This window comes from Vespa velutina, chromosome 8 (assembly GCF_912470025.1).
Source record: "Vespa velutina chromosome 8, iVesVel2.1, whole genome shotgun sequence".
Lineage (NCBI taxonomy): Eukaryota > Metazoa > Arthropoda > Insecta > Hymenoptera > Vespidae > Vespa > Vespa velutina.
In genome coordinates this window covers 2,098,321-2,110,820 of record NC_062195.1, presented here as the reverse complement: position 1 = coordinate 2,110,820, position 12,500 = coordinate 2,098,321, and the positions used below count along the sequence as shown (strand labels likewise).

The following is a 12,500-nucleotide window of genomic DNA, read 5'->3' as shown; positions in this document are numbered from 1 at the left end:
TTTCTTTTCCTTTTTCTTTTTTTTTTTTTTTTTTTTTTTTTTTTTTTTTTAATTTCGTTTTCCTTTTTTCTCCTCGCATTATTTGTCTTTGTCTCTCGTTTGACCGCGGCTAAAAATATTGTGCGTATGTTTAAGCTCCTTTGCGCTTAAAGCTTAACGAATGTTGATTAAAAAAAAAAAAAAAAAGAAGTACGACGAATTAGACGAATAAGAAAAAAAAAAGGAAAAATTTTTCGCTTAATGAATTTAATTTTTCATTTATTATTTTCTTTCTTTTATTCTTCCCTTCTCTTCTACGTTTTTTCCTTTTTTTGTTTCCTTTATATCTTCTTCGTAATCCTTTCGCTCGTTTTGATTACGATGTATATATCTAAATTAAAATCGTACTCAAACGAAAGTTTGATTTAACGTCAAAGATAAATAATTGTATCTATGTATATATATATGTGTGTGTTTGTGTGTGTGTGTGTGTGTGTGTGTGTGTGTGCGTATGTACGTACGTTAAAGGAGAGTAGAACAAAAGTTTCTAAGTGATTTTAAAATTCAATTATTCTTCTTCGAGAACTAGTCAAGCTAAATTCGTTTTTTTTTCTTTTTTCTTATCTTCTTTTTCTTTTTTGGTTTTTTCTTTCTTTTCTTTCTTTTCAGCTCGTAAAACTACAAGACCCTAAAATGTCTCGAAGAAGATTAATTGATGTTCGATATCACCTAAGAAACTTTTCGATCCGCTACGATATATATATATATATATATATATATATATATATGTCTCGATCAATCTCGTAAAAGAATGAATTGTGTTTGAATAGATAACAATATTCTTGAAGAAGCGAACTATTCTTTTTTATCATTGATCTTTTCACGATTCCAAAAAAAAAAAAAAAAAAAAAAATAAAAAAAAAACTTTCAACGGATGGAAGAACGACTTAAAGAAAATTAAAATAAAAGAAAAGAAAAATGATTATCACCGAGAAAAAATGATATGATCTTTGAAAAGAATTTTTTTTTTTTTTTTTTTTTTTCCAATAAAAAAACGCATACACACACACACGTGCAATATTTTCACGCATATATCGAAGAATGAATTGTCTTTCCTGAGCGACGTGCGTGTAATAGAAAATAATCGCGTTTTGACGTTGACCGATTCGAGTTAGAAACTAATATTTTTTTCTTTCTTTCTTTCTTCCTTTTTTTTCTTTTCTTTTTTTTTATATATATATATATATATATATATAACCATAATTGATAGAACACCCGGTATATAGTGTTTTACGCTTGCGTTTGTGTGACCATGTGGGAGAAACCTTGTGGCTTAGAATGGCCGAGGAAGGCGACTTTACGTGGGTCGAGTATAACCCACAAACGGTCGAGCGAGCACACAACGAGTCCGCACCATCGTGCTGGCGATGATGTAGATGATGATGATGGTGGTGTTGGTGTTGATGTTGGTGTTGGTAATGGTAATAGTAGTGGTAGTTGTAGTAGTGGTAGTGGTGGTGGCGTGGGTAGAGTCCCATACATATGAATCAAAACACGTATAATATAAAAGTGTTTACGCACACGTTTAAAGACGTATACATATGGGACGTATACACACCATAAACTTTTCTTAAGAAGAATCGACTACCGACACATATTCAACGATTTGCTTTAGCTAATCGATCGAACAAATAATAATCCCTAATCTAGTAACACCGATATCAAATTTAATTAATTTATTTTAAAAAGGAAATAATTATTTCCCAATTGATATTTCCTTTACTTCAAACGTATTTGTCTTTGTCCCTGTATTTTTATTTCTCTTTCTATCTTTCTCTCTCTCTCTCTCTCTCTCTCTCTCTCTCTTTCTCTTTTTTTTTCTTTCTTCTTTTTCTTTCTTTTTCTTTTTTTTTTTTTTTTTTTTTCCTTTCTTTTATTTCGTCCATATCAACGAACGAATGTAATGTCAGTAAATAAAAAAAGACAAAATTTCTTTTAACGAGTACAATATAGTTATTATATAATCCAAAAGAGAGAGAGAGAGAGAAAAAAAAAGAAAAAGAAAAAATGATCACAATAATAGCAAAGTAATTAATATGAGAAACATATATCGATCGTGATTGGTTACGTGGTTGATTAATATTAACTATCATGAAATTGCAATATCGTTAGTAATCCTTTTTATTTTTTTCCTTTAATCTCCATTTTTTATCTTTTATTTTCAAAAACACTAGGACTTTCTAAATAACAAAAGAGATAGAATTTTAATTGCGAGTAAGTTTTGATTAATTATTATTATTATTATTTTTAAATTTATATATATATTAATAATGTATTTAATTTCTGACTTATTCGTTAATATGATTATTTAATTATTTAATTATTAATTATTTGATTATTTATTTATTTAATTTTTACTTTTTATCTTTCACTTTGTATTTTTTCTTTTTTTCATTATATGAATATTATTACGTATTATTATTATTATTATTATTATTATTATTATTATTATTATTATTTAATGTTGAATAAAAATTATGAAATTTAATTCTTTGACAGCGATTAACTTTTTATTTTTTATTTTTTAAAATAAATAATTTCAATTTATTTCGTTGACGATATGAACGGTGAAAAAATTCAATACTTGAAAGTTTCGGAATTTGTTTTTTTTTTGTTTCACTTGGTGATACCACGTGATATTTTTACAAAATAATCATAAATATGGTACTAAAGGACGATCAAATATATATATATATATATATACAGACACACACACTTACATGTATGTGAATTTTATTTGAACGAGAAAGAGTAAATGTGTATATGTATTTACCGAAGGAGTACAAACACACTATTGCATTTAATGTTTTTTTTTTCTCCTTTTTTTCTTTTTCTTTCAGGAGACATTATCGCGTTATAACTCGTTCCGTTTTCGCATAACATGCGTTCGCACGTTAAGCGTATAATTGTGCCCCCTGTAAGACGATCCTCGTGCACACGCGATCGTTCCTTTAACTTTATATTCTAACGTGTGACGTATATTTTTCTTTCATTTTTCCTCCATTTTTTTCCTTTTACTTTATTTATTTATTTGTCAAATTTTATTTACACGTACATAGATAATAATTTCTTTGAAGTATCTTCGATATTTTTAATTTAATAATTAATTAATGTATCATTCGTTTATTCATTTGTTCGTTTATTTTTTATTAAAAAAAAAAAAAAAAAAAAAAAAAAATAAGAGAGAGAGAGAGAGAGGATATAAAACAATTATTTACTTTTAGAAAACACATGTAAAAAAAATCGATGAGATTGATATGACAGAATGAGAGATGAAGAAAAAGGGCTAAAGAAATAGAGAAGAAAATGGATAAAAAAAGAGAAAGAAAAAAAAAAATAATAATAATAATAATAAAAACGGAAAAACAATATGGAAGGAGATATGATCTACGGCCTTGAAAAGGCAAGGTTTTTCCTTTGCGTATCGATTTCCCTTTGGTAGGGCCACAAAACACCACACGCTCGACGTAGCTTGAAATCGCACGTGCGAGACTATTATCGATTGCTGGCGTGCGCACAGGGGTGTATTGCTTGCTGGTAGCCGATGCATTGTCACCCCCACCCCCCATCGTCAACAACCCCCTCCCTCTCTCTCTCTCTCTCTCTCTCTCTCTCTCTCTCTCTGTCTGTCTGTCTGTCTGTCTTTCTCATTCTCTCACATTTTCTCATTCTCTCTAATTCTTTCACATTCTCTCTAACATTCTCTCTTTCTCTTCTAATAATCCCGTTTACAAGGAACCAATAGAAAAATAACTTTTAACTGCATGATCGTAAAAAAAAAAAAAAAGAAAGAAAACAAAAAAAAAAAAAAAAAAGAAAGAAAAAAAAATAGTATCACAGAAAGGAAATAAAATTCACTTTGGTTTTATTTTTCGCGCATCGTCGTACGATCGAACGATCGATCAATTGGCAATCGATAATTCTTTGATGAAACGATTGTACCTTTCTAACGAGAAGATTATCTGCACTTACGTGTTATCTTTGAGGAAGTGAAATGTAAAATGTGAAAAGCTTACCTTTCACCTTTCTCTCTCTTTATCTCTCTATCTCATATCTCTATACACATACGCGTATTAACGCGCTTACATACTTTTTTTTCTCTTCTTTTTCTTTTTCTTTTTTTTTGTTTTTTTTATTTTTATTTTTATTTTTTTCTTTAAATTGAAAATGATCAAATTTGTTATATATATATATATATATATATTTTTTTTTATTTTATTTTATAAATTTGACATTTTACTTTAAGATGACGTCGGTTTAAGGACAATTTTTCTATGTTACTCTTTTTTTTTTTTTTTTTTTTTTTTTTTTTTTTTTTTTTTCTCTTTTTTTCTCCTAATAATCAATCATGCATTTTTGTTCGTTGTAATTTTACGACGACGATAGAATTAACGAAGTTAATGTAAGAGAAGTAGAATTTTGAAGGACGAAAAAAAAAAAATGAGAAGAAAAAGAAACAAAAGAAAAAAAAGAAAAAAGAAAAATGAAAAACAGAAATAGAATTATAGGCGAACGATGTCACGTATCTTGAATAGAGTAACGTAAACTTGAATCGTTGCCAGTTCCCGAAACCGAGTTTCTATTCTCTGAATAATAATAAAGCAATTGGATTTCAAAAAAAAAAAAAAAAAAAAAAAAAAAAAAAAAGGTGCCAATGTCAGATGAGGCTTTTTTTTTTTATGTATGTACTTATCTATATTATACATATATACATGCATACATACATACATGCATGCGTGCATACGTGCATAGAGAGATATAAATAGACTAACAGAGTATAGACATGGATAAAAAGTTTTGCCTATATAAAACATAACAAAGGAAACTATGTCAATTAACTTTCGAATTCCCTCCTCCCCCTCCTTTTTTTTTTCTTCTTCTTTTTTTCTCATAATACTATTTTATTTCTGTTGTGCAATTGTCATCGACGAAAGTTTGAAATATTCTCGAATATAAAATCGTATAGACTCGTTTCTATTTATAAATTAGAGAGAGAGAGAGAGAGACAGAGAGAGAGAGAGAGAGAGAGAGAGAGAGAATTAACAATGAAAGAATTGTAGAAAGAAACGCGAATGAGAACGAAAGTGGGAACGTTATTGATTTTTAGTCGTTCCTTCATCGACCCTTCCTCTCTCTTTTTCACAGTTCCACCCTTCTGAATCATTCACCATGACTTTCCCCTCCTAAATTTCTCTCTTTCTCTCTCTCTCTCTCTCTCACTTTCTCTTTCTCTCTTTAAACGGAACCTTTTACCATCGCACTACGCTCAAGCCAATTTTCATCGAATGACTCAGCTCGGGGAGTACAAATATGTCTTAATTATTCGTTTCTACGATTCTCATTTCGTCTTGGTAACAATATTAGTAAAAATGATATAATTATTTCATATATATGAATTATATAAGAATAAATATATAAGAATAAATCATTAGGAATATATATATAAAAATTTCAATCTATGATTTCTATGTTTTTTTTTTTTTTATATATATATATATATATATATATATATATATATATATATACGATTATTCCTATTTCATATAACGATTATGATATTTCCATAAAAATTTCATTATTTAACTTCTGTGATATCGTTTATACAATGATCGTTTCATTTTAATTAATAATATTAATGAGAATGATTAATACAGGATGGCCATTGAAAGATTGAATGATGTAAAAGTACAAAAATAAATTTAAAAATAAATAAATGTCTTTCATTGACCACCCTATATATACATACATATGCGTGTATATATATATATATATATGTGTGTGTGTGTGTGTATGTGTGTGTAGGTAATAGATAATATTATATGAAATAGATCGAACAATAATGATAATGATATATCATCGAAAATTTCGCTCTTCGATTTCTACGATATATTTATTTATATATAATAATCGTTTCCTGTGATTAATAATATTAATGAGATTAATGTAAATCGTTATTTACATAATATCGAATTATACAGAATGAATGATAATAATTAATGTGATATTTCAATAATAAATTAAATTCATCGATTTCGATATAATATCTGTATTATTTTCTTTTTCTTTTCCTTCTTCTTTTTTTTTGTTTTTTGTTTTTTTTTTCTCTGGAAAATCTCGATCACCAATACATTTATAATTAATAATCAAACAAAATTATAATTATTATTAATATATTACGGTATATTTGTACGTTTCGAATATCTGTATTAATCGTCCCCTTTTTTTTTTTTTTTTTTTTTCCTTTCTCACTCCTTTTTTCATTTTTTTCTTAAAGATCAATCACCAATAGATTTATAATTAATTATCACAAAAAAGAAAAAAAAGTTATAATCATTGTTATTATATTATGAGATTGATATGTTTCGTATATCTGTATTAAATGTTCTCGATAATTTTGTTGACTTGTGTCGAAAAATTTGGGTGAATTCACAAATGAAAAAGAGAGACAAAGAGATAGAGAGAGATAGAGAGAGAGAAAGAAACAGAGAGTGAGAGAGAGAGAGAGAGAGAGAGAGAGAGAGAGAGAAAGAGAAAGAAGAAGAGAGAGAAAAGGAACAACCCCATAGTGTTAATATCGATCGGGCAATGGGGCTTTATAGGTTTAACTTCTCCCCGTACACCACCCTTCTTTTTTCGTATATACATAGATAGAGACCATACAATTTTGATGATCCAGATACGCGCCGTTATACGTCGCCTCATGTTGTGTCCCATAAGTTGAACTTTATTTTCTTCGAAGGATCACGGAAGTAGTATGGTGCTTGTACGCGCGCTTAATCGAATCTTTTTATATTTCGCATTGTATTTATTTTTATATTTACACACATATACATACACATATGCGTGTGTATATATTAATATATATATATATATATAAACATGTATGTATAGGTGTGTGTGTGTGTGTGTGTGTGTGTGTATATTGTACATATCGACCGTATTTTTTTTATCCATTAGAAAATAATAGAAAAAAAGTTTTCAATACGATCGATATAAAATCGATATATACTCATCGACGATCGTTTAGAAGAAAATCATTGCATTAATTTTTTTTTCTCTTTTTTTTTTTTTTTTTTTTTTCCCCCTTTTTTTTCTCTCTCGAGACGAGTGATCGTGGAGTGAACAAAGACAATTTTGTTTTTTTTTTTTTCGTTTTTGTGTTTTTTTTCGTCTCTTCGTAATTCATCTTCTTCCTTTGGATTCTTCTGTAAGTACAATTAGTTCCTTTCTTCTTTTTTTTTTCTTTTTTTTTTTTTCTTTTTTTGGCTTCTCTGACGTAATATAAATATGATGTCGAAATTTCGATGATACAATGTATCTTTTGTATACTTTAATGTAGAATATTTTGTATGCGACAAAAAGTCGAATTTATATATATATATATTATATAAAATTATATATATATAATTTTATACGATTATTTATATAACTATAATTTTATTTGATTATTAATTATATCTATCGGTGATCGATCTTCAAAAGAAAAAGCATACTAATAGTCCATAATATATATTTATTTATTTATAGTATATAATATAATAAGATAATTAGAATGGAGTAGATTAATTAATCTCTGTAAATAAGTGATTATTATTTTGATAACGTAATAATTATTTAAATTATTTCAATTATTTCAATTGTATCTACGAGATTATATTTTACAAATGATACATTTTTCTTAATGGATCTTGGTTGATATTTTCGTCGTATATAAAAAAAAAAAAAAAAAAAAAAAAAAAAAAAAAAAAAAAAAAAAAGGAGAAAAGGACAAAAATTATTGTTGACTTTCTTCTTTAAACAATTAAATTGATTCGAATTGTGTCGTTGAAAAAAAATTCGTTCCGATGAAAACACACCCTGCGTATATTTTATATTTTTTCTTTTTAGTTTGTTCCTTTCTTTTTTTTTTTTTTTCTGTTTTTTTTTTTACCAGGATGAAAAACATATTGTATATCATATACGATATATATTGGGTGCGTGCTCATGTTAGAGCAAAAAGGATAAACTCTGTACCCAGTTCTATCCCATTTGTTTAATAATCTTACAAGCTCTGACTGACATTTCACAATAGATATCCATTTATATATTCCTTCTCTTTCTCTTTTTTGTTTCTCTCTCTCTCTCTCTCTCTCTCTCTCTCTCTCTCTATTGATTTTATTTTAAATTTACATAGAACATTGGATTAAGTCACATTTTCGCGTCAAATCCATCTATAAAATTAACAATATATCTTCTAATGGTATATACTTATTTACCATTTAACAAATAGCCTAACAATATCATGAATTAACATTAACGTCGTTGGTTTAGAAATTCTTCGATAAGATTGGTTTTTTTTTTTTTTTCCATTTCGTATTATAAAATAGAGGCGTTAAACACGATAACGTGGGCGTATTCGTGATTAAAGCGTTCTGCCCCTGAAGTTATAATCGATTGATCGAATAAATGCACAGTAATGTTTTCTTTTTTTTTTGCTTTCTTTCTTTTCTCTCTCTCTCTCTCTCTCTTTCTCTTTTATTATTAATTTTTTTTTTTATTGTTATTATTATCGAAAATTAATGTAAAATGTTTAATTCAAAATGTATCGTAGTAAGCTAAGATTATAATCGATTTTGATTACGTATATTACGATTTTAATTGTTTCTTATTTAATATTCTTATACGTAATTGTATAATAATTAAAATTTTATTCGTTGAGAAGGAGTAAAACTTTTATATATATTTTTTCGTTAAATCGTTATATTATTATTATTTTTTTTTTTATTAATTTTTGTCTTTTTTTTTTTTTGTTTTCCTCATACGCCAATATCGTACGGTAAAAGTATATTATATGAATAATCATTTGACATAAATTAATTAACAGTATTACTATAATTTTCGATAAATAATAATAATAAATAAATAAATAAATAAATAAATAAATAAATAAAAGAAAACGAAGGTAAAGGAAGAGTAAGATAAAGTGAAGTAAATTAAATAGATGATAAGAATATGAATCGTAGGAGGGACAAATAGATGATTAATAATATAAATAGAGAGAGAGAGAGAGAGAGTATTTGTTTGGACGCAAATCGATTGATATCATAGATTATTTCAAAATTGATTGATAATTAAATAAAGAATAAAAAAAGTAATGTAAAAAAATAAAAAAAAATAAAAAAAAAAAAAAAAACAGAATTCCAAGGTAAACTTGATGATAATAATCGTCAATGTACGTCTGTGTGTGTCTATGTGATTCGAATGATAAATTAATAATTAATAATAAATAAATACATAAATTAAATAATTAATTAAAATTTGACAATGATAGAATGCAAATTAAAAGTATAAGAATATGTATATAGATCTGTATAAATAAATTTAATTAGCGATTGTAAGTTATTTCACGTGATTCGAGAATTAAAAAAAAAAAAAAAAAAAAAAAAAAAAAAAGAAAAAGAAAGAAAGAAAGAAAAAAATATTTGTCAAACAATTGCAAAAATATCGAGACATGTTTTTCACTTCTTCTTCTTCTTCTTCTTCTCTCTTTTTCTTTTTCTTTTTTCTTCTTCTTCTTCTTCTTCTTGCTTATTTTTACTTCTTTTTTTCTTCTTTTTGTGTTTACATATTATCCAGAAATACGTGTATATACGTATCTCAAAGACAATCGTGATGATATATTAGAGATAAGATAACGGAATCTGAACGATTTTCTTTTCTGAGAGATGTTCGTCATCTAAAAGCAACCGATCGTGCACAATATGATCGGTGGAATGCATTATCAGTACGAACGATCGATAACAGTGTCTTCCGAGCTCGCAATGTCAAAACTTCATTCTACAAAAGTGATAACGTGTCAAAGTTTCTTTCATAATGTCGTATGCCATTCGATTATTTTTTGTCGTAAAAATCATTATAGGTAAGTTTTATTTATATAATATATAAAGACAAAAACTATATATACATGTAATAAATATATATATAAATAATATATATAATAAATATATATATATATAAATTTTTCTGATTATCAGATTTTTTTAATTTTTCTACATTTTACGAATGTACAAACAATAACAAAAATAATATTAATAATAACAATAATAATAATAATAATAATAATAATTTAATATATTATATATTAATATTGTTATATTATTTAACAATATCCATTATATAAAATTATTATTATTATTATTTTATTATTATTATTATTAATGTATATTAAATTATTATTTTAGTTACTAATAAAAAATAATTTCTATATATACATAATTATTTATTATACACACACACACACACACACATATATATATTATTTTTTGTAAGCGTGCTCGTGTGTGTACATAGTTGATAGTAATAGGCACTTCGGTTTGACGTTGAATTGTATGAACGTAATATACGATAACTGAATGATTTATATGAGCTTGTGGATATGAAAGCTCGACTCACATATACATACATACATACATACATACATACATACATACACTAACACTATATATATATATCTAATATGTGGCTTTAAAATACATCCCCGTAATCGTTTCAGAACATAGAACTACTCCTACTGTGTGGCGTTTGTTCTACCACAAGTGGTCAGCCACTTTCCATTCGACATAATTCTACTCTGAATTATTTCGCACGTATTTTAGATCGTAGTAAAAAACATTAATCGCACACACGATTAATATTATTTTAATACTTATAATAATAAATATATTCTCTTTTTCACTTTATTTATGTGTCATTAATGCCAATTTTACAAAAACAAAAAAAAGAAAAAAAAAAGAAAAGAAAATTAGATTACATATGTATATTCGTTCAATTAATTCATTCGTTCATTTATTCATTCATTGATTCATTGATTGATTATTAAAACAAATTGTTAACATTAAATGACATTATTCCTTCAATGGTTCTAAATTATTATTATATTTTTTGTAATAAGATTTTAAACAAATCAAACAAACTTGAATCATTGGTATTTATTTATTGTCTATAATTATTTTTACAATTACAAAATATTATTATCGTCAATAATATATCATTAATATATTTCGTGTAGAGGAGGATTTTTCACAAATTTCAATCGTTAATTATCTCCATTTATTTATTTATTTATTTATTACTATTTTTTTTTTTTAATTAATAAATTGATTATTAAAATAAATTGCACGAAATTTGAATGATCTAAAAAAGTGGGGAAATAAAAAAGAAATATATATATATATATAATTCTTGAGATCGTTTAAAATCATATTTCGATTTATCGATCAATTATATCGATCGTTACGTAACAATCAAAAATGAAAACGATTTATAATCATTTATACGCGTATCACGCGTTCTTTTAACAATTTTAACAATTTTCTAGTTATAGACGACGTAATTGTTACTTCCCGAAACGTATATTACGCGTGCGAATATAATTTCATGGGAAAAGTAATGGAATTCGTTGGCGGGGGTGGGTGCGGGGACGGGGGAGAGGAATAGGTAGAGGTAAAGTTAACGCGTTAAAGAGCCGTTCTCTAACGTGCTTCAATTACGCATGGGAATTAACGCACTCGTAACTTCTATTACTCTCTAACGTTTCCTTTCTTCATATGTACGAGAGTGAGATAGATAGATAGATAGAGAGAGAGAGAGAGAGAGAGAGAGAGAGAGAGAGAGAAAGAGAAAGAGAGAGAGAGACCTTGATTCGTTTCGTTTTAATTTACATACACCGAGTATTTATTGTATAATATATTTTATTATTATTATTATTATTATTATTATTATTATTATTAACATCATTATTATTATCATCATCATCATCATTATTATTATTATTATTATTATTATTATTATTATTATCATTATTATTATTATTATTATTATTATTATTATTATTATTATTATTATTATTATTATTATTATTGTTATTATTTTTAATGAGCGTGAAAACGAGATACGGATTATTTAAAGGAAAAAGAAAGAAAAGAAAAAAAATAGAAAAAATGAGAATAAAGAGAAAGAAAAAGGGAACAAAGAGACAAGGGAAAGGAAAAGAATCAAAAACAAAACCAAAAAAGAGAAAGGAGAAAGAAGAAAAGAAAAAAAAAATCGATTATGGTTTCCTCCGAGGCTTTTTAAAAACATCGTCGGACGATTTTACTGGCGTTGCATTTTTTACAGATTTAGATTGGCACGCAGCACGATCCAACACACGCATACACACACATACACATACACACACACACACATCGCATATTTTCCAAATCGTCGAGAATATTCTAACATTCATTTCGTTCCCTAGTATGTCATAGTAGTTTCATTATATATAAAAAAGAAAGGAAGGACAAAAACAAAAAAGAAACAAAAAAGGAGAAACTAAAGACAACAAAAATATTTTTTTACCCTAATCAACAACGCCGTTTACGTGTAATGGAATTTTAATAGTACAATTTCTATCTTTTCACGATATATATATATATATATAT

The 12,500-nt window shown here is 26.3% G+C and overlaps 1 protein-coding gene across 5 annotated transcripts in view; it reads left to right on the top strand.

The window, feature by feature from the left end:
- Positions 1 to 12,500, top strand: part of LOC124951288 (IQ motif and SEC7 domain-containing protein 1) — a 98,119-nt gene that overhangs the window by 36,081 nt on the left and 49,538 nt on the right. Inside the window, exon 1 of one of the 5 annotated variants that reach the window (XM_047499487.1) lies at positions 9,638 to 9,937. The exons of the other annotated variants lie outside the window; for them this stretch is intronic. Coding sequence (XP_047355443.1) covers positions 9,780 to 9,937 — 158 coding nt within the window. The 5' untranslated portion in view covers positions 9,638 to 9,779. Of the gene's footprint in view, positions 1 to 9,637; positions 9,938 to 12,500 lie in introns of those variants that run through there. 5 annotated transcript variants of the gene reach the window in all.